Source organism: Arthrobotrys flagrans, assembly GCF_004000055.1.
Source record: "Arthrobotrys flagrans strain CBS H-5679 chromosome Unknown unitig_1, whole genome shotgun sequence".
Lineage (NCBI taxonomy): Eukaryota > Fungi > Ascomycota > Orbiliomycetes > Orbiliales > Orbiliaceae > Arthrobotrys > Arthrobotrys flagrans.
Window position 1 is genome coordinate 1,308,937 of NW_027137556.1, and position 21,916 is coordinate 1,330,852.

At 44.8% G+C, this 21,916-nt stretch overlaps 5 protein-coding genes across 5 annotated transcripts; 3 read left to right on the top strand and 2 right to left on the bottom strand.

Moving 5' to 3' along the window:
• Nucleotides 1-2,334: 2,334 nt before the first annotated feature.
• Nucleotides 2,335-2,903, top strand: DFL_008385 (uncharacterized protein; the record flags this gene model as incomplete). The annotated part of the gene is made up of 3 exons (XM_067638109.1): nucleotides 2,335-2,347; nucleotides 2,429-2,477; nucleotides 2,588-2,903. The coding sequence occupies 3 exons, from the start codon at nucleotides 2,335-2,337 to the stop codon at nucleotides 2,901-2,903; spliced, it is 378 nt and encodes a 125-aa protein (XP_067486032.1).
• A 1,348-nt stretch (nucleotides 2,904-4,251) lies between these two features.
• Nucleotides 4,252-4,751, top strand: DFL_008386 (uncharacterized protein; the record flags this gene model as incomplete). The annotated part of the gene is made up of 2 exons (XM_067638110.1): nucleotides 4,252-4,313; nucleotides 4,433-4,751. 2 exons carry the CDS (start codon nucleotides 4,252-4,254, stop codon nucleotides 4,749-4,751), a joined length of 381 nt encoding a protein of 126 aa, XP_067486033.1.
• A 975-nt stretch (nucleotides 4,752-5,726) lies between these two features.
• DFL_008387 (uncharacterized protein) lies at nucleotides 5,727-9,344 on the bottom strand (the record flags this gene model as incomplete). Its single annotated transcript, XM_067638111.1, has 3 exons — nucleotides 5,727-8,510; nucleotides 8,569-9,137; nucleotides 9,203-9,344. The coding sequence occupies 3 exons, from the start codon at nucleotides 9,342-9,344 to the stop codon at nucleotides 5,727-5,729; spliced, it is 3,495 nt and encodes a 1,164-aa protein (XP_067486034.1).
• Nucleotides 9,345-17,741: 8,397 nt separating this feature from the next.
• DFL_008388 (uncharacterized protein) lies at nucleotides 17,742-18,890 on the top strand (the record flags this gene model as incomplete). The annotated part of the gene is made up of 1 exon (XM_067638112.1): nucleotides 17,742-18,890. The coding sequence occupies one exon, from the start codon at nucleotides 17,742-17,744 to the stop codon at nucleotides 18,888-18,890; it is 1,149 nt and encodes a 382-aa protein (XP_067486035.1).
• A 1,435-nt stretch (nucleotides 18,891-20,325) lies between these two features.
• Nucleotides 20,326-21,645, bottom strand: DFL_008389 (uncharacterized protein; the record flags this gene model as incomplete). Its single annotated transcript, XM_067638113.1, has 1 exon — nucleotides 20,326-21,645. One exon carries the CDS (start codon nucleotides 21,643-21,645, stop codon nucleotides 20,326-20,328), a length of 1,320 nt encoding a protein of 439 aa, XP_067486036.1.
• Nucleotides 21,646-21,916: the final 271 nt, after the last annotated feature.

Genomic DNA, 21,916 nt, shown 5'->3' on the forward strand with positions numbered 1-21,916 from the left:
TTATATCCGAGTTGGCCCATGCACGTGGCATTATACTTACATACCTCGAAAAACTGGAGCATTTACAAGCATTGTCGAGTACCCATTGTGAGCGTCGACGACGGTGGAAAGCCTGAGGGTTGACCAATTGAATGTTTGAAGTCGGTGACGTGACAATGATTCCTTCCATATCTGTTGATCTTGTTGTTTGAGAGTCTGCAGGACTTCCTCCAAGCGGCTTCCAAGTGCCCCTTCTGAAAATACAGCCTCCATCGACCGTTCCGTTTTGGTGATGATATGGTTTCAGATTTATGCAGTTTGCAGGGCACGATTTCAGATCTTCCACAACACGGCACGAAAGTCCCAGTGTGTCCGCGATTGTAATGATTTCAGAGCCAGTAAAATCATAATCATTTGGCTCAAAGTACTATTGTTAGACCCAAAGATCTAGCCCGAGGAATCTTAATAGGCTTAATATGGTCTTTAGCTCGCAAGGAAGCCTGCGATACCCGAAGTACTTTACATATTAAGCGACTATTAATTCATGCGGGCCGAAGGTACGCCGTAACACAATGCAACGCTAGTATCCTCGATCGGCACCTATCCAAATATCTCAAGTCTAAGCCGGGCATGAAGACAGGCCTATACGTGATGGACCCTTTTCAATTTGCAGTAGATAACGAAATATATTGACTCTCTTTTTAACTACTTGAACCATATATTTTTTACGGTGGATGCTGCGCCCGTAATACATACGTTAATTCACGGCGAGAATCTAGTACGTAGGTACCCACACGGAAGTAACAATAGGATTTATTTATAAACATATTGGCATCCCTTCTAGTGAGATAGGATCAGAAAACTGGCATTTCTAGACGGAATTTGTAAGATTGAAGATTCAATGTTGTCTCGTACCCAGACCTGGATTTAATGTTGTAGTTTAGATCATATGTATATACCGATAGTATTCGCTGATATCTAGTCTATTCAGCCTGTCTAAAAATACAATACTCTGAGGAGTAATACTAGTGCAGTGTTAGCATGATTACTTAGGCGTCCAGAATAATGATATAAGTTCGGTGGGATATCACATTAAGATCTAGCGTCGACTCGACTCAGAGAGCCAACGTGTACCTGAGTACTAGTATGCTTACATACTCTTGACCTACTTGGAAGCTGATGATTATTTACACGTCTTCAGATACATCGACGATCTCCACCAATCGATTAGGGCGATGATAAACTCCGCCCCTCCCTATATTAATCTAACGATGTGTACCCTTGACTCCAATGTCTCGGGGTTTTCGCCAAAATTTTTCCTACAATATCATATATGAATATACACAGCTACTGCTGGAGCTCGGGGTACAATACGAGGCAATTGGCCTCAACCCGCATCTATATAGCCGGATCACTATCAACCGCGGTATTAAGATAACTACACGGAGCATCTTTCTACGCAGAGCGCGATATCTGCATCGTCTTTGCATACCTATAGCTCTTTCTTTATATATGACGTCTTACTAAATTTGGAGTCTTTCTCAGTGGCGCTGCTTGCCGATCTAGCCGGTCCATATATTTGACACAACATGAATGGCCTTGGTAAAAGGCAATTAGATCAAGCAACTTCCACTTCGATCAGTCGAACGAACTTGTTGAAATCCTCGTCTAGGCACTAGGGTAAAATCCGACCCCTCCCGGACCCGCCTTGGCCCATGCAAGTTTTCTTGGACAGGAAAGCTTAGCTCCACAGATATACCCCTGTTCGAAGATCCTCACAGGCAACTTCCGCCCAATAACAACCAACAGCGAGCTGAGAACCCCTCTTCGGATGCTGCCCTTGGGTAAGACAATCGATTCAATTATGGGACTAGGGTTGGAGGAAGTCTTTTGAACGCGCGTCCCGATATTATCCCCGCGATGTTGTTTTCTTGCAGCTGAGATGCAAAGATACTTTCCCCCTCACCAGTTTTGTCGTTCTGTCTGGCAATCCCGGCCGAACCAACACTGTGAACGTACGAAGGTTTGCATTTGGCCAGGGTGCTATGACGAAATGGATTACTTAACTAGGATGGCGACAACATGTATACTACCTCTGCTATGTCCGTACGAGCCGAGAACGGCGATATTATGCTTTTCAAAGCTGAGCTAGAGCTCGAGCGAGGTGTACTGTCGTGGGTTCGAAGATTAATATAAAAGGCCGGGGAAGTTGAGTGAATTGAAATCAAATCATCATTTTTTGCTCATTCACATCAATCAACTCACTCCAGAAATCCCCGTGTAACATAACCAACACATCATAACTTATTTCGGATATTTCCCAATTTGATCATATACTCGAACTTTCATTCCAAAATGACCAGCTACGGTGTGTATTTGGCTTAAATGTGGAGCCAATCTGAGCTATAAATATGCCTTTTCTGGGTCCCAGCTAAATCTTGTGTTATAGACGAAGCATACGATAGCTACAAACAAGTCCACCACGAAGGAAAACTCAGGTATGTGGCTCCCAGAACTTCCAAACGAGTTGAAATGCTCGTGGCTGTCTTTCCTTCACTTGTACTTCACAATATCAAGTATTATTACTAACCGCATTACGGAAAATTAGTCATGAACTTCTCGCCGGCGCCGCTAGTTTTGGGGCAATTCATGAGTGGGAAAAGAGACAGCGAGAGTCTGGCGAACCCGTAAAACATAGCCTCGCAAAGGAACTCATCGGAGGAATTGCCGCTGCAGAAGTTGAGAAATTAGTCGAAACCAAAGGATTAGACGCATGGGACAAGCACAAATTAAAGGAGAATGCTGAAGACAACGCCAAAAGACTCTATGATCAGCAGTATGGCAACCAACCACAGTACGATCCAAGCTATCCACCCAACGAACATGTTGAGCACCATCACCGACATCATCACGGAGGATGGTAAGCGTTCACGACAGGACCGTGATCACAAACAAGGAATGGCGTTTTGGCACCATAAACACAATAATAGAGGGCCCTTGGGGTTTATACCCAGTCCACTATACATACATGTACCCTGTATCTAGAATAAATAGACTACCTAGATATCGGTCGCTATTTTGTTGGGGTTAACTTGGATGAGGCCAATCAATATTTTATTAGCGCTAGCAGTTACTTTCTGACAGTTTATGCCACAACAGCTTAAGCCATTGTCATGTCTATCTCTCGTTATATTTGTGCCTAGTGTGACACTTTGTCAGCCTCAAGTGCTCAACCGCAAACTTTTACTCATGAATATTTACAAAAATTTCGCGTATGAGACCTGATTAACAATATTGCCACCGATTCTAACTTGATAATCACCAACTCAGGATCCTCGAGACCAGAATCGATGGCTGGGCACGCTAGTAGCCTTGTGGAACCTGAGGAAAACTTCGATGTCGGGGCTCACATTTGCAGGTGGCTTTTAAAAAGCCTTTTCGGAAATTTTGGCAGACTGCGGAATCTTCGAAACCCGGGGAAACGCAGGGAATAGGAACTTGATAAAAAGTTGGATCGGCTGGGCCTCGACATAAAAGTGGCCTGAGATCAGTATATTGGGCGGCGTAACTGAGCTCTACGGTTTCAACCTTTTAACCGCTGACCCATATTTCTCAGAGTTCTTCCCTTTCTCTTCGAGCTTTAATCCTGTCAAGGTAAGCTCGATCACGCGCGTCACGCCACTGCTGTGGACGTACTTGCCCGAGCTCGCAGGGCTTCTCACGACAAGTAGAATGCTGACGAACTTGGTCATAGGTTCTAGACAATATCTCGGGATAGATTTGAAATATAGGGTTGGGGTGGTATGATAATATGTCGGCCCGAGTCGGTAAATTTCCTATAAAATAGACCAACCCGCAGCCGCTCCCTGTAATACCCACCACACACAACACAAAATCAAATTAAATATCGAAAGAAAGATACAATCCTCCAATCGATAACTTATCTATATCGAAACATCCTCTTGAGTATCAGGATTTACCACTGCCAAAAACTTATACGTGACACTCGGTCGAATTGTTAGCTACTCAAACCCTTACCAAAATATCAGAAAGGCTATAAATCCGAATTATCAACAAAAAAAAAAAAAAAAAAAAACCCCCCAATCCCAGAGAACTAAACTTTAAGTGAAGTTTGAGAATAAATTCTAAATAAACCATGGGGCACCATCATAGTGAAGGTATGCATATTTGCGGCATGGCAAAGCTGATTATTTCGTTCCCTATGCGCCCAGAGTGCATATTTTTAAATGCAATAGTAGACTAACTTGTTTCATGGAAGACTCGGACAACGAGTCTACTGGGAGTGGCCATCACAAACACGACGCCAGGCTCAGGTATGGGACCCAATTGTTTAAATATAGGCATATATAGATAGCCTCGACCTACTTGTCAGGGATATTGATATCTTTGTCTCGGGGCTTTGCAACTAACAATTCTCGATCTTAATTTTTAGTCACGAACTTCTAGCAGGCGCAGCGGCCTTTGCCGCTTTCCGAGAGTTCCAGAAACACCAGCGCGAACAAGGACGTCCAGTATCCCACGCTTTAGCCAAAGAACTTCTTGCAGCATTCGCTGCCGCACAAGCGGATAAACTGATTGAAACTCGAGGCGTCGAAAAATGGGAAGAGTATAGAGAACGAGCAAGAGAAGAAGCAAGGGAGAAGAGTAAAGAGATGTATCAAGACCGCTACGAACACGAAGAAGACGGTGATGGTGAAGAGCACAGGCGCCGCCATCGCCACCACTTCCATCGAAGAGAGTCTTCAGATTAAAAGAACGAATGGCGTAAAGAGAAGAGGTTGATTTTCTAGGCATCAGATTTTGCGATAGGAGTTTGGAGGTTGATTTCCTTATTTCTTTCTTATTATATATATTCCTTTTTGGCACCACAGCCAAACCTTCTAATATGGCGCTTTGGAATGGACAGGGAGTTTTTGCAGTGCCATCAGTTTAATAGCTGGCTGATTCCTAGGCCCACCCCGACAACTTTTTTTGATATTGTGTTGGATGGCAAATTGAAACCTATTTTCGAGACCTCTCCCTCTCTCTTCCTTCTCCCTCTCTCTTCCTTCTCCCTCTCTCTTCCTTCTCCCTCTCACTTTTTCGTCTTTTCTCTTCCTTTCCTTTCTTTTTTATTTGGTTGGATTATTACAATAACGCTAGGACTGAGCATTGCGTGCGTTCAGATGTCGGGTGTGGGATATCGGTGTATCATCAAAGTATCGAATTATTGCGAGATATCTATTTAAGCTAATCTACCGAGGTTATTATATTACAAAATTTGCATGTTCCAGTATGAAACAGCGGGGTTATAGTTATTATATACATTTTTCTATGACATGGACATATATTCTTTCGAAATCTCAAAAAAATCAGCTACGCTTTCGCACCGGAATATCATGAATGAAAGTAACGGGGAAACAAGTATATATTACAAGTAGTTGGTACAAGATTAGACTTAAATATTAACGTAAAGTGCAGTATATAAAAGCTATCAAGGTATGAATATGAGTGTAAGGAAATCATTTGATGGCAGACTAGCGCCATGTTGTTTGTGATGACTGAAAGGGATTGCAGTAGATGCCAAAAACAAAGGAAATAAAGACTGAATAAATATATAACAAAGATTTATAACAAAGAGATACTGATATTCAATTCTCTGCTAGTATCTAAATCAAAGCATCTCGCTTTCTCTTCGCTTTCTCTTCGCTTACTCAAATGCTTCGCGCTTTGCGAGAACACCCCTCTCATTCGTTTACACAAGTCCCCTCTCTTGACCTCCCTCTCACATCTTTCACAATAGTCGTCGATCTCTTCCTTTTCAGCGTAGTAATGGCGCCAAGGCTCCTGCTTCTCCTCTTTTCACTTATGGAGCTGACATCAGAATCAACAGCATCACTTGCGATACTGCCCTCGATATCATTAGCACTGTTGTCCGAGTTTTCCAGTAAGCCACTCGACATGCTTTTATCAATATCCGAATCACGGAAGCTGGACATATCAAGAGTAGACAGTGTCCCTACGCTCATACTCCTGCCAAAGCCATGTGTGTCGAGCCTACTTCCAAACAAGCTGTTAACAGCAAGGCTTTTTAGCGATGGCTTTCCAAGTAGGACAGGTCCGGTTGCAAGACTTAGTGCGGAATTGAGGTCGCCGTAACTTTTATCCGGGTTGAAGCTTGGATAGCTACCCTGGCGCTTGAGTGCTGGGTGTATGTGCACTTGCGATAAATCCTCCTGGATTGAGGAATATATTTGTGGAGTGGGGATTGGGACGGCCGCATTTAACGGGATTGGTACCCCGATATCGGCGTCTAATGGAGAAGAATATGAAGCTTCGCTGCTGTTGGCGGTGGTGAAGCTTACGGGGCTTGTAGCTGATGTCAATGAACCTCCTGTGGGATTCGTAGATCCCGAGGTAAGTCCTAGTTCTTCGACATGGCTAGCTTCGAGTTGGGTGTTTGGGAAAGTATAAAATTGAGGTTGAGGGATACTGATGTTTGGAACAATGCTGTTTCTACGAGCCGCGATAGGTGAGTGGGTCGATGGGGGAGCGACTGTCGTGGAGTATCTGGTGGAATCTGATGAGTAGAAGTTATACATTGATAAAGTTGGAGAGTAAGTGCTCGAAATTACGGAGTTGGCCATATCGATATCGATGCTGTCAGTTGCGCTCTGAAGCTGGCTTGGGTGTCCACGACGGGACATATATCCTGAGGCCGTGGAATTGCTACGAGTGAAAGTAGCGGTAACATCCTCGATATCAGCACAAGTTTCCAAATCGATATCCTCTAGATGCATGTCGGTTGTCCGGATTGTGCTTCTAGATAGAATTCTAGAGTGAAGGCTTTCGGCACTGGATTTGAATTCAATGGTAGTCCTGCACGACCCAGAGGTTGAAGTTATACTGATGCAACGAGCAAACTGCGGCTCAGTATATTCAATCTCTCCCAATGATAGACGATTGTCGTTTCCGCCTTGAGGGGTCTGAAAGAAGGAATCTACAGCCTGCTCAGGACTCTGATGTGTAGCCTGAGAATCCGATTTTGGCATATAACTATTCCTACTGGAAGCGGCTATTGTACCCGAATCGTAAGTTTCACAGATTGGGGAGGCCGAAAACCTCGTATTTGCCTTCTCCTTAAGCTTCATTCCAAGGGATAACATTGACAGTGTGGTATTCGTGCTGTAGGAATGTGGCCTGGATCCCTTATTTGTGTTGGCGAAAGTAATTTGGCTCCAGGTTCCTAGAGGCATGGTATTGCGGGAACGTGATTCGTCTGTGACAGCTTCGTCTGTGCCGTCATTTTGTAGGCCCTCCTGTATTAGAGCAATTGTGGACGTTGGAGGTGTTGGCAGAGCTGGAGGAGGCGACCCCGAGGGTGGACGGGTAGGCTTGTAGCCGGTATTTCGGCGACGCATCCTACCCGGCGTCCCAGACTCTGTAGCGTCGGAAATATAGTCCTTGGTCGGGCATGGAGGGGAAGCTCCTGTCAACGACGACATGCTTGGTTTTATAGAATATCCTGGAGAAGTTGGTCTCAGAGGCAACTTCTCGGGTAGAGGTAAAGGCCCAGAGCTACGCTTGAATGTATCTAAGATAGAGCTGTTTGTTGTAGATACGCTCCTCATGGTACCGTCAATTGGGGACTCCGGGATGGCTATCTGAAGATTTCTGGACCTTCGTGAGGTTGGAAGAACCGGGAGAGCTTGGAGGTCAGGTGGTGGCCCACTTTCACCGTCTGCTCGAGCACGTGTGGGGCATGCCTTAGGGCTTTCGGCACCATTCATCCAAACAATTGGAATTTTGGAGGCATCTTCACGGAGGGTCTTGTAACTTGCTGCCCGTGAGATACCCGCCCGAGGTGTATTTGCGTTACTAGGCCCAGGGATATAAAGGCCAGCCAATTTCCCATTAGTGGAGTTGCTGGCTACAGACCCGTCGAGTGAGCCTTTCCTCTCCCCCTTTGGAAATATGGAGTATCTTTGGGATGATGTTGACGCCTGCCGGCTGAGATCAGAGGTTGGTGAGTGAGAAGGGGATCGAGAGGAAGAGAACATGTCAATATTTCGAGCAAGAGGAGCAAGTCCCTCTGGGCTCTTAATTGTATTCAACGTATAAGCTCTCCCTCGAGTGCTCCCATTAGGTTCCTGCGGCTTTTTATGTGTCTTGATGCTGCTCCTTCGTACTCCACAGTCACTTTGGGTTGGAGGAGCCATACTATATCTTCCTAGACCATTGTTGCCATAAGCAGTTCTAGGGTGGGTGAACCCGGGGACAGGCCTAGAAGATGTACTAAATGGTCGGAGCTCAATAGGAAGACTAGGCCGATGCCTTAGAGCTGGGTTCCTAATTTCAGTTGTTGGAGGCCGGATAGGAAGCTCTGGAAGTGGAGTATCCGTAGAGCTTGGACTAACAGCCCTGGTTGTACGGTCACATTGGTCTGAGTTAGGGACGAGATCACTCCCTAGATTTCTAGGAATATGCTGGTACGGCGGGTAGTGGACCTTCCCGTCTGGCTTCCAGTGCTCCTGAACATCATAGTGGTTAGATGAATATGCATTAACTGTGATAGTTCAGTAAACTTACGTCTTCGCTTCCTCCACCCTTTTCTCTGGTACTTGCGGTCCTGACCAACAGTTTTCTCCTGCTTTCAGAACTATTTTGGGATGCGCTTCTTTTCGCCCCCTTGCCAAAAACCACGGACTTTCTACCGGTTTCCTCTTCCTCGCCCTTTGCTGATTCTCTCCTTCTCCTATACCTACAGAAGAAGAAAAGCCCGACGAGCAAAACGATTGCTGAGGTTATACCAACAACTACGAGTCCCACCACAATACCTGCTACATGGTCATGACGTTGGTTTTCTGGCTTCGAATGTGCAGACGATTGGGTTTGGTGAACAATAGAAGTCGTAGGTGTACCTAGATGTACTCCTTGTTTTGAAGTTGGATATGAATGTAGAGAGGTAATCGACTGTGTGAAGCCGGTGATAACTATGGCTTTTGTGACTGGCTCAGCGAATGGGAGAGCCGGTCTACTCTCGGGTGGTTTTGCGGTTACGCTGGGTGTAGTCTCTACAAGGCCTTGTGGAGAGCTAGCAGGCTTTGCGCGAGGGACCGTTGAGAGTGTAGTTGCCTGTCGTATGGTATTGGTAATACCTACGATCAAGAAGTTTGTAAGCCGAAGCCGACTTTGAGGCTCTATATCTTGGATTATCACTTACCAGCAAGGTTCGCTGGGCCGACCCCATTTCTAGTAATCCTATCAAACTCATCTGAGTCGACGATGATGGTTTGGATAGGTTCCCGCTTCTCAATCATCTCTAGAAACCTATCCCCACCTTCTCGGTTCTGTAGTGCATTCATTGACAATCGAGTAACCAAGCGACGAAGCTGGATATAGGAGAAAAGGATCGGAAACTAGGACTCGTAACCTGATTAAGACTGATATCTGGAGTGAGCCGTCCACGAACTGACTCCTGGAGATCTACAATATCGGCCCTATAGTCGACAGTTCGAATTGGCACTGGTTCACAGTGAGCAATGCAGCCCGAATACCAAACTATACTACCCAAGCTGGCGGTATCGTAGATTTTTAATGAAGGAACTGAATCGAAAAGACAAAGAAAAGAAGAACGAGATCACAAAGTTACATTAATGAGAGGACGATGTTATTCATGCCATGAAAGATAAATAGGAAAATAATTGAGGATATTCAAGTTAGAACTGTCGGGGACTGTTGCAGATTATATTGCGGAATTGAACAGCCAGATATACAATAGACAATGTTATAATTATTTGCCATATTGAATAAATTCTAGGGACTATTAGAATGTATCGGTATTTTAGATTGGAATATGGCAGTAACAAATTATCAAGGCACTGTGCGGGCACGTGTGAGCATATAGTCTTTTCATCTTATCAACAAGTTTAAGCTGCATTTCAAAGAAAAGTCGCCAGCTACGTTTCGAATAAAAATATATAACGGTATGCGAAGATCAATGGTGTTCATTGCTGGATAAATTACCTATAGAACCTAAAATGCAGGGCTCAAAGGGATGGAATTTATTCCTAATACCGATATTTAACGCGTTGAAATTGTGGTATTTGAGGATTGACGATGCGGCATGTGTTCGGGTTCTGGCTGATAGCCACGCCCACTGTCGAAACATGTGGCTCATTCTTTCATATCGCCCTTTTTGGAAATATTCAAGAAAAGTCTGGTGCTTATTGTCAAAGAAACAGTTAACCCCGTTTACAATACCGCTGCAGGGATTGGTTTAATAGTGGAATGGCGACAGATGTGCAGAAAAGGCGACAATGGACAATGAGAATTGAACTGGTGACAAAGAATGAGGAATGCAGGTTGGAAGCCACATCTTAATAGCCACAACTGAAACTTAATACATATCAAGCTAACGATGTGGCTATGGCATGTGGTCAAGGTATCAAGAGTTTGGTTTTTAAGATAAGACCGCATACAGTCTAATGTTCGTGCTGCTGAGCTGACGAAACGGTTTGCTTGTTAAATCCGAACCGCAAGATCATATGCATACATGTACCATGCATGTTCTAAATGTTCATGTATCGAGGTTCTCAAGCCCAAATTAGTCTAAGTGCAGAGATTTAGGGCTGAACGGAAATTTTTATAATCAAAACTTTGGCCGTTTCTGATGAGATATTACATTTAGATGCTTGTTAAAGCCCTAGGACTAGCTAGATACACAATACTGGTACCCTGTCTGAGTTTACAGGTACAGGTACATTCGTCTCGACTCCTGTGTCGACGCTCATTCTCTAAGACATTATCGCTTCCCTTGTTTTAAAAATTTGTCAATTTTTCAAGACTAAGCCGCGCCTTACCTTTTAATGAGAAGGTCGGTGAATATACCGTATAACTTAGCTCAGCAAGGAAAACCACATAATGCGTTTTGGAGCATATTATTCTCACACCATTCTCACACCAAGCCTAGTACTCAATCACAAGCCTGTTTCGAAATTTCTAGCCATCATAATTACATAAAACTTCAACGAGCCGGACTCCCCGTAAGACCTACTAGTATCCCGTGTCTACGTTAACACAATACTACGAAACTTTATCTTCCGTATCCCGCCATACGGTATCCTCCTATGACAGTACTGTCGACGCACCATAAGAAATCAGATTTTTCCTATCAAATCCTCACCCGGTTGTAAGTTTAATCGGAGTATACAAGAACTAGGAACCCGTCAACTGTTACCAATTCGTGTTAATATAATGCGAAATATTTGTCGATATATGTCTCTAATATATTGATATAGTATTACTCTGCCCAATCAAACATGTGATGAGATTGGTGTATCCGTCAAAAAATTGATATCCTCACAAGGATTCTATAGCCATGCGGCACATCCTAGTACATGTATGGTATAGTCATCAGAGATCAAAGCGTCTATAGATCATGACAGGGTATTCATGCAACTTAATATACTTTCAATCCATTTAACATCAGCTACTCCTTGTCATATCTAACCATATGATCATTACTACGTATCAGGGAGTCAAGCTTAATTATATATAAAACTTAAAGGGTAAGCTTACATAAATCTATACCTGTAGTCCTACAAGATCCAGGGACGGCGAACAAAGTGATGCCACACAGCTAGGGTTATATACGTAATCCTTTTTTTTTACAAACCCCCTGTGATTACCAGGTCTCTGATGAGCAATTGATCCTTTTGTTGCTTTGTATTGATATCAGATCCTAGGACCCTAGTAGCTGGTGGTGTATATATTCCCCACCGCCCTTTCGCGTTGTACTGCGTTGTATTTTATATATGGACCGAAGATCTCGACATTTCGCCCTTGAACAATTAATAGTAATCGTCGAAAGGGTAGTTATCTTACGTTTTCAAAGTGACGGCGTATTCAAACTCATTGTAAATATTTTAACTACTAGTAAATCAAAATTTAATCTGCAAGAAAGTTTTCGAGCTTCAGATCTCAATCTAATAAAAAGAATAGCGGGCTAAGATCTTCACCTTGGCTTCGACAAAAGTACAACCATCTACCGACATATACGTTCTCAGTAGCAGCGCAGCTCACAGCCAATAAAACATTTCAAACCCATCATTTATCTGACACTAGCTAATGTTACCGTCACAACCCCCCCCAAAAAAAAAAAAAAAAAAAAAAAAAAAAAAATGAAAAGAAAAGAAAAAGAAAAAAGAAAGACAGAAATCGATGGTAGCTTGTGTGCGGCAACGTTACAACGTACTACTTAGCCTAAGCGACGGACGCCCCATGGTCTAGTCAGATTGTCAAGACGGAGACCCGCATGAAGAATACCCTTAATCCAAGGAACTGAGAAATGCGCAAGGTGCGGCAGATGGCAGGACGGCTATCGGGAAGGGTTTTTATATATCTGTTATCGGGGTTTATTATTGTTTAGTATAGTGCGCTTCTCTTTCTTAGTTCTCAAGGAGATTTTTTTTAAAAAAAAGATTAGAAAGCCTTTGATTCGAAACACAAGTGGGGAAAATTCGAATTGAGGCTTCTGAAATTTGATACTCGGGTGGAATTATGTCATATGTTGAACGGAATCTTGAATGACGTCAGGGGCTGATTCTCGACTCTTTGATAAAGACGTCGAGGCCATAATTTTTCGACGACCACGAATTAATAACGGTACACTACTGCTCTTGTAACGTCATTCACATAATTTCAAGTTTTAAGCTGTCATGTCGTAAGTCAAATGGGGGGTTTTCTGGAACATATGGGTTTGCATATCTCACGATATAATCTTAATATTAATATCGCCAGCTGTTAAGCAACCACCTCATTTTCGATAAAATGGCAACCTCTTACCCTCTATTGAAAAAATATATATTTCGTCATGTGTACATCACCTTACATCGCCCCTCTTTCTGAAAAAAAGTTCCGAAATGACGGAAAAGAATATAGAAAAAAGAAACGTTAGTTAATGAGCCATTGGGTTCCGAGTTCCGAAACTTAAGCTTGATCAACCGCTTCAGGGTGTAAAAGGTCTCCCCATGCATGGATCATCCGAGTTCGCATTATATTATTATTTTCGATAACCGCGAAAGCTTCAGATCCACAAGTACCATCTTCGCTGCTGTCACTGACGAAGGGGTATTCTTGTGAGAGTAATACCCGCTCGATGATCACCAACGAAAAAAAGTGGGTACCTTACACAACTCGTCCACTTGACCTTTGTATATCGGAATCCGTTTACCGAGAGGAAAAGGCAGTTTTCCTTGCTTAAAGATGATTTAAAGATGATTTCCGTTTATCGCACCGGAAAGACTGTTTTTCCTTGCCGTCTTGATTTTCCAGAAACCTTTGATGAAATGCATTATACGTATGGATTTTGTTTACTTGTTTAAAATAGTCGCTGGGCCAGCCTGTCGGAAGCATCAAGAGGAAGAAAACGTGGCACGTGGGGCTACTAGCCACCGAAGATCCGTTCCAATCGCATTGGATTCTGTCAACAGAGAATGTCTTGCTAGCAAGGTGTTGTTTTCTTTCTGCAGTATCGTTTTTTACTGTTTTTCTTCTCAAAACTTCATCCAAAGAGTTCGATTGGGGCTGGGGTGAAGAATATGCACATGTTGCCGCCTATACATATGGCATAAACTGTGGAATCCCGTATGAGCGGTTACCGCCCAAGTCCTTTTTCCCCAGAGTTACACCGACCCAGAATCACCTTGGGGAAAGCTCGACGGAGAGAAGAGAAAGAAGAAAAAAAACCAAAAAAGATCGTCCGAGGACCAGCTGTCGAAGTCTAGAACCATGCAAGGCGATGACATCATGACTTTTGTGCTAAACTATCTCGAGTACTAGTCCACCCTCTGAAGCGAGGGGTGAAGAAAGAAAACTTTTTTTTTTTCTTTCCCATGCAGAAGTATGAGAAGCTATTGTGGATGCATTTGCATTTTGTCTCTTGTAGATCTGGACAGATCGTGAGAAGGAAAAAGGGTTTCTGTTGGGTCCGTAGGAAAAGGAGCAAGGGGAGCCTGGTCTGCATGGGCAGACTTCCAATCTTTCCGGTTCGCCGAATGGGAAGCAGTTGCTGTCGAAGGTGCATACTTTGGGAACACGAATTAGATGTGTTGTAGACGAATATGCAGTTAATTAGTTTTTTTTGCAGCAGTAGCGCGCGAGAGCTCTTTTCTAGGCCACTGCAATTGCGATCCCTGGGGAAATCTTTTTTTCCCCTTTCTTTCTTTCTCCGGATCTCCCAAGCTTCTGCGCTTTGAATTTATGATTACTAAAAAGAATAGAACTGCAGCTTCGGGTTGAAAAAGATGCGAATTTGAAAAGAAAGAAAAAATCGTGGTCAAAAATTTCCCTTCTTTCCGGCAGATTTGCAGTGGGTGATGACGGCCGGACCTTTTGAACGGCTAGCAGTAACTTGGGCCGATTAGCTTCGGGCTTTCATGTAGGTCTTCGACCGGAATGGGATGTTTACATAAGCCCCAAATTGTGAATACCCTCGTTTAGGATAACGCCGACCACTCTACACTTCATATGATCTATTTGAAACAAGATAAGATACGTACTCACGAGTTATACTATGTAATATCAAACGGGCTTGGTCAGCGTCAAGCTTATCACGGTGAAAGACGGGGCACCTTATCAATTTGTGGATCAAAAAAGGCCGGTCTCTCTTTTTTCCTTGTTTCTTTTCGCAGACGGACATCAAGAGCACAGATGATATCTTTCTCTCCCCACAACCGGCATTTCGTTTCATGCGTGCGGTCTGGTACGGTCTTTGCGAATGCGATCACCTAACCCAGCAGAGTTATTATTGTGCATGATCGCACCAAGTGGCGCTTTTGCGTGCTTAATACCCTTTTTTTTTTCCCCTTGAATCAAGCTCTAGGTTAAATTCTGTTGTGCCAGCTGTCAATGAAATGGATTCTAGCCTGAGGTTGGTGGAGATAGTCGAAATATGCAATTCATAGATGCTCTGCCGTATAATGGCGTTGATATCCCAGTACATATCGATGTGATGCTGCTGTAGAACAATGCAATTGCAATCCCAATGGAAAGCGCTGGGATGGGGTCTGGTCCAGCTAGCTTGGCTGCAAGAGTTAAGAGCTGCATTTGGCAGTTCGACGAGGTGGGAAGATTAATTGGTGCTCTCCACATTTGCAAAAGAGTGAGAGAATCTTCCGCGGACATTAGAAGCTTTCAAGAAATCTAAAAAAACAGAAGCAGAAGCAGAAGTACATGAGAAGGACTTTACTTTTCATGCAAATGCAGTCATTTTCACACAGGTCTGCTTGCATTCGATAGCTCCGATTAACGTTGACTAAATGGATATCTGGGGATCAAGCTTGCAAACTTGCTTGAATTGGGGGGTTTTAGGCTTCCAAATGTTCAGAGCGTACTCCGTAATCTTCTTGGTGCGGAGATTGTGAGGGTTGGTATTATAGGGTAGTGTAGTTAGCTAGCGGACACGATAGAGAACAAGCGGATTTGATTGGGAAAACAATTGCATTGGGAGAAATGACAATAGGACTGACAGGAGACTGGTTAGTTTTTGCCCCGCTTTCATCCCATCATCGTCCAGGTCTTGTTAAAGCTTGAGCCGTGGGTTCTTACCGAAGACAGGAAGAATAGCCTAAGAGAGAGTTCGACCGTGGAACAGGAAGTTGGAGATGTCAGGTTTATTGAGGCGAAAGTGGATAATTAATTACCATCAGCTTTTGTCGACAAGGCCAGGCAGGATATGAGCAGGCATATCCCTCGTCGGGCGCTTCTGGTCGTTCGGCCTTGGTTTATTGTAATTGCTATCTCTATGAGTGGTGTTTTATAGGGATTATAGAATTCCAACGTTAGCTCATCGGTGTAGACGTAGATGTAGTAGACATATGACATGTGTGTATTTAAGAGTGTAGAGCAAACTTGTAGTGTAGAGAAGAGGATAAGTATCCCTCGAGACTATACTCGTACCAGAGACTAGATACAAAAGTATCCAACAAAACCGCAGCGGGAATTCAAATCCTTTTGCATGAAAAACGCCTGGCCAAAAGCTCACGTTCAGCTGCTAATGAACGTTCGAACTAACTTAGCTTCGAAGCTTCATCAATTTGTCAATTCAGCCTCTTCTTCTTCTCTACTATGGTAGTCTCTGTCTCGCTAACAGAATAAGAAAGACATCCCACACGCCGCAGAAGGGCTCCTCCCACGCCTGTCCCGGCCTGGTCTCGCTTGCACACTTGCTTGCTTCTTGATCAATTCACGAAATCTTCCTAGAGATATAATTTTCCTTCAGATCATTGAATCGGTTAAAACTTAAGGAACTAACGATACGGTGCGGGTTTTACATGCTGTGCTGCATTGGCATTGGCATTGGCATTGCAATATTGGCAGCATCGTTGACGTCCTCCTCGTCGAGCTCCTGTCGGAGTACATAATACATACATACACCTAGTCAAGAAGCACCTACGGCTAAGTTAAGCTACGGCTCCCGCATACCAGGCATACATCCATACCATACACGCATACCGACAGAAAGAAAGGACAAGAGAGTACACACGTACGGCTGCAGAAGATACCGGGATCAGGCAGCTCAGCCTTCTCAGCCCTTTCGGCTAGTCCAGTCACCAAGAGGTTGTCCCACGATTCAATCATACAAATCCAAATACCATACGTCCTCGACACCCCGTCTACGATGCCTTGCATGCTTGGCCCTCCCACCATTTGCATTCCCCTTGACTGCAGTACTGGCTGGCTGGCTGACTACCCAAGGTAGACACTGACGGACTGACTCGATTAATCGATTGCTGTCTGCATATACGCAATTGTCCGACCAAATACGAACATCTTCGAACCTTCTGGATATCTCCTGATATCTCTGCTTCGCTTCCATCGAAAGGAACGGTGTTAGTGTCGGTGTTAGCATCATATAAGCACAGCTCATTTCGTCCCTGGCAGCTCCGAGCAGGCAAGCAAGCACCATACGGAGGAACTAGTTCGAGAGAGATATTTTACCAGGACAGCTAAGTCATTACAGTCCCTGTGCTTGCTGCTTGTTCGATCTTCGATCGCCTTCCTGGGCCGGACTTGCATTCGAACTGTGATTGGTAAGTGGCCGGGGTGCTCCCACTATGCCTGTCCGGGGCGTGATATGGCCTGATATGATCTGATACTCCAAGCGAACTTAGCAAGAAGGAGGCTGGATATCGTTCTCTCTCTGACCACCGCTTCCTGGTACAAAAACACTGGCGCTTTTCGTCATCGATCCGAGCTGGCGGAACCAGGTACTCCTGCCTGAGTACAAGTACCACTAAATACCCAGCTCGTGGTCTGTTGTGCCTTTAAGTACCTTATCACGCTGTGCGGCCGTTAAAAGTCTCATTTCTTCGCTGTCTTCGGCTTCGACACTCATCCCAGCAAAGAAGATATACAAAAAAAAAAAAAGAAAGAAAAATAAACAGAGGTAGAGATCCTTTAAATAAATAAAAAATCATCCTCACCTCTTCGACATTCTTCTGATTCTGCCGGCCAATCTACTTATTCGACCGACCAATTTCTGAGTGCGAATTGCTTCATCTGCCGACCACCACTTGTCCAGTCTCACATCTTCCCTTACCGACCGTTCAGATCTCTCCGACCGCTCCTGCCAAAAGAACTCACACCAGCCGTCCTTTCCTTAATTCAATGAGATGACTACAGTAGTCGATTATCACTATACTGCCCCCTCAGCCTACGCCTTCCCCGCCCGACACCCACCTCACCATCATCCTCCCGCCATGATAAAGCACTATCCTCAGCCTCTAAACCTGAGTAGTGCTATACCTCGCGGTCTCCCGACACCTTACCTCTCGGCATCGATTCCTTCGCCGTCGTCACAATCAAGATCTGCATCGACAGGGTACACTCCATCAAACCGCCGAACAAACTCTACCGGTTCCTCTTCTCTCCATCGTTCTACATCTAATGGTTCCTCCGGCAGTTCAAATGCCTACGTTACCACTTTACGAAAGCAAAAGGCGACTGTATGGTGTGACCGTGCTCAACGGGAAGATTCCCGTTTCCTCGCAGCCCAGAAGGCTGCAAAGGCAAAAGCAGCCCTCGAGGTTGCCCGTGCAGCGGCCCAACAAAGCCATCATAGAACGAGTGAGAGCGGCAGCTCCATGCACCGTGGGAAGATAAGTCACCATCGCGGTGGTCGGAAGAGCAACAGTGTAGATCACGAGTTCAGTACAAACAGAAGTTTGGTTGCAGGCGTGCCTGCTAGGTTGGACATTGACGACGACACGTCAGGTGATGAGCAGCCTGGTAGTGGCAACGGCAGCGTGTATGGCGGTATCGCACGACGGACAAACTCTGGACGGAGTTCGATAAATTCCACAGGCCAGAGACGGTTCACGGCTACGACTACGTCGTCAGGTGGTGATAGAACCAGTGTGCCGGGAACGCCGCAGCTACAACTTCGGGTTCACGATTTACAAAATTACAATGGTTATAACGCAACTCACTCTTCGAGCCCGTCGACATACTCTCGGACATCGAGTATAATAGATACAGCGTTACCAGATGTTCCAGAGACAGCAGAAACCGCTGGCGCCGTGGCAGATATCAGGAGAAACAACAGCGGGGGCAGTGGTGGCCTTCGACATGAATACCTCCCGGCACACAGGAAATCCGGCAGTATCAACAGGCAACACCCGAGCCCAAATCAATCTGATGCTATGCTCCAATCGCACCAACAGGGCTACCCGAGCGAGGGCTACCCGCCTGGCTTTTCAGAGGGATCCGCTCATCCGCGACCAGCTGCAGTTACTAGGGCGATTAGTTCAAGAGAACCCGCGGACCTGAGACGGAAAGGTAGTATCGACGATAGTAGGACGTCGACTATGGGGCGTGTCCGCTTGTTCGTAGCGAACCCGGATCAGTAAACCGTGGGGTTAATATATCACCAAGCACGGGAGGGGTTAATTAGAATCTGGGATTCTTCTTTTCCCAATCGACTCATACTTTCCACCTTTTTCACGAAGAAACGGACGTCGGAGGTGTTCCTTCACCATTCTCCAGAACCTGACCGCATTCCCCGCGTAATCGCATTCGTTTTGACTGCGACATTCCAAATCTCTCATTTTTTTTTTTTTCAATTACCGCCCTAAATACGCAATGCATGCGGCTTTCGCTTTTTTCTTTCTTCCTTCCTGTTCCTCGATTCTGTTTTCATATGAGTTTCACGTCTGTTTTTCGTTCCGGAAGGCATTGCCTACGAGTACCACGACACGATCGTTCTTCATGCCAAATTACACCATTGTCGTTTCACCGACCACGACCATCGTTACCTCCATCACCGGGCATGGAATCCCATTGTATATAGTCTTCGCTTCTCTCTTTCATTCTTATTCAACCCAGCGGGACAGGAGCAATAGTGCCTACCGGCGCACATTCGAAGGGTCGGTTTTTTTTAAGGACCCACGATCTCTTTTTCTTTCTCTTTCTTCTCTTTCGCTTTTTGTTATATTCATTGCGACCAGCAGCAGCAGCAGCAAGAGACTGCGTTTTAATACCCCGAGAGTCACTCTTGTTTTTTTCTTCCTTTTCTTCCTTTCGCTTTATATATAATTCCACCAGCCTCTCTGTTGATATCTCTTTCTCATCTACTTTTTTATTTATTTTTACCCTGTACAAGTACAAAACACCCGTATACCATCGTTCTCTTTTTCTTCTTCCATTTAGCCTTCCTTATACCACACAAAAGGGTCTTCTATTCTTGCTTTTTTGGGGGGATTTGGGTTTTTATTTTGATGACATTCGCTTTTTTTTCTCATGGCGTATATACCTCTTTTTCGTTACTTTCTTTTCCGTATCTGAGGAATATTTTATGGAGAATACTATGGCGTTTATTTTCTACCTTTTTGAGAAAAAATTAAATTCGGGTTTGATTTTTTAATATATATACTTAAGTACTTAGTAGTTTGGATTGATGAACTCGTAGAGATATAGTAGTATACGGTGTCGTAGTAGTAGTATAGGTATATACGGTACCGTGAGGTCGTGTTCTATCACAGCACGAATTTAAACGACTATTTTTGTATGAAGAAAAGTTAAGGTTATATATTCGATGCAAGACGCCTTAGTCAATGCAATGGTACTTATAGGCTTTTTCTTGATGAGAGAATTAGGTTCTCATGGTGGATGAGGGAGGAGAAGAAGAAATAGACAAGATATCAACAGCCAGGGAGTTGGAACAATATACGCATCACTGGAGCCGCACAAAAACAGAATAAAACAAAAACGCCGCGTTATCGACAAATGGCTAATGGTCCCTCTTCATTTTCCTCTCTTCTAAAGAGCTTGGCAGTTCGGTTTTTTTTACCATTTCTTCGCCTCCATCCCATCTGGCGGACTCGTCTCCACCTTCCCACGCCCCACTTCACCCCAGTTTGTGCTCAACGCCGTTCCATTACTCTCCACGTAACTCTTCATCATTGCACGACGGGTATCTGGATCTGCGTCTTTATAAAGCTTCTTGAAGAAACCATTGACAGGGTCGGATGAGAATTCATCGTCATTAATATCTGCGTAGTCGATTGTATCGTCATCTTGATCTTCCTTATCCCCATCAGCGCCTTTTGCCGTCTTTGACTTCTTCGAGGACTGCGCGAGGTCATCGACGACTTTATCCCAATTCTTAGGACCAGTTTTAGAAGAAGTTGGGTAAACGGGTGGTTTATCTTCTTTCTTCGCGGCAGAAGAAGCTGATGTAGAAGCTCCCGGGGTTGGTTCAGTGGTAGATTCTAGAGTAGCCCATTTCTTGCCCGTTTCGACCTTTTGAAGGGTGAATTCTACTTTTGTACCCAGGATTTTGTAGTATGATGTTGAAGGGTTGATATCGGCGAATAGGGGGTCGAGAGTGAAGCTAAAGTCGGAGCCGGAGGGTAATGGGAAGGTTATTGATAAAGAGTTACTTTCGAGTTCGACGGTGGTGGATTCTTTGGGGACACCCTTGACGAAGAGGGAGACGGTGACGGAGTTGGCTGTTTGGTACCATTCGTGACGGATTTTGTCCGCTGGAGTGCTGACGCCGGCTGGGACAGTAGGTTTTGGTGGTTCGACGGCGGCGGGTTTTGGTTCAGTTTTCTTTGGTTCTTTGTAGTCGTCTGGGAGTTCTTCGACTCTGCCGCTGTCTCCTGGTGATTTGAAAGAAGAAGCTGCAGCTTTAGATGTAGCTGGTTTTGAAGGTTTAGGAACCTCCCTATCAGGGATTTCCTTCACCGTAACCTCCCTCCTAACATCATCATCCAAAATTTTCGACAGATCAACTTCCAACTTCTTCTGCCAAAACGGAATACTCTTATCCTTCTCATTAAGCTTCTCAGCCCATCCGAAACATGCACCGGCATCACCATACTGCTGCATTAAGAGTAATGCTATACCCCGTCGCAGCTGGGATGTAGACAGTTGTTCCCGGTTACCCTTACGTTGTGCCAGGATTACGGCTATCTCGGCGTCTGAGAGAGCATCTGAGTAGGATGAGGCCCGTTGGTGGGCGGTGGACCGTTTGATATAGTAGTCTACGGAGGTTGGGATGCCCTCGATTGCTTGGGTATAGTAGGAGATGGCGGCGGGGTAGTCTTGTGAGGAGAGAGCAGCGGCGCCCTTGGCTGCTAGGTTTGCTGGGTCGGCGGACATAATGCATCTATGTATCTAGCTAGCTAGCTAAGTACCTATGAGGCTGGAGGTGGGGGAGGCGATGGTGGTTATAGTTATAGTGGCGATGGTGGTGATAGTAGGTGGTAGATGTCGAGATGAGATGGATATATAAGACCAGTCCGACGGATGACCATGGAAGGACAACATGACTTCGAATTCGAAGGTCATGGAAGGATCGATGCCCGAATTGGACGGCATTCCATTTCCAGAACAAGGATTCTGTGCGACATAACACAACACACTTTTGTCC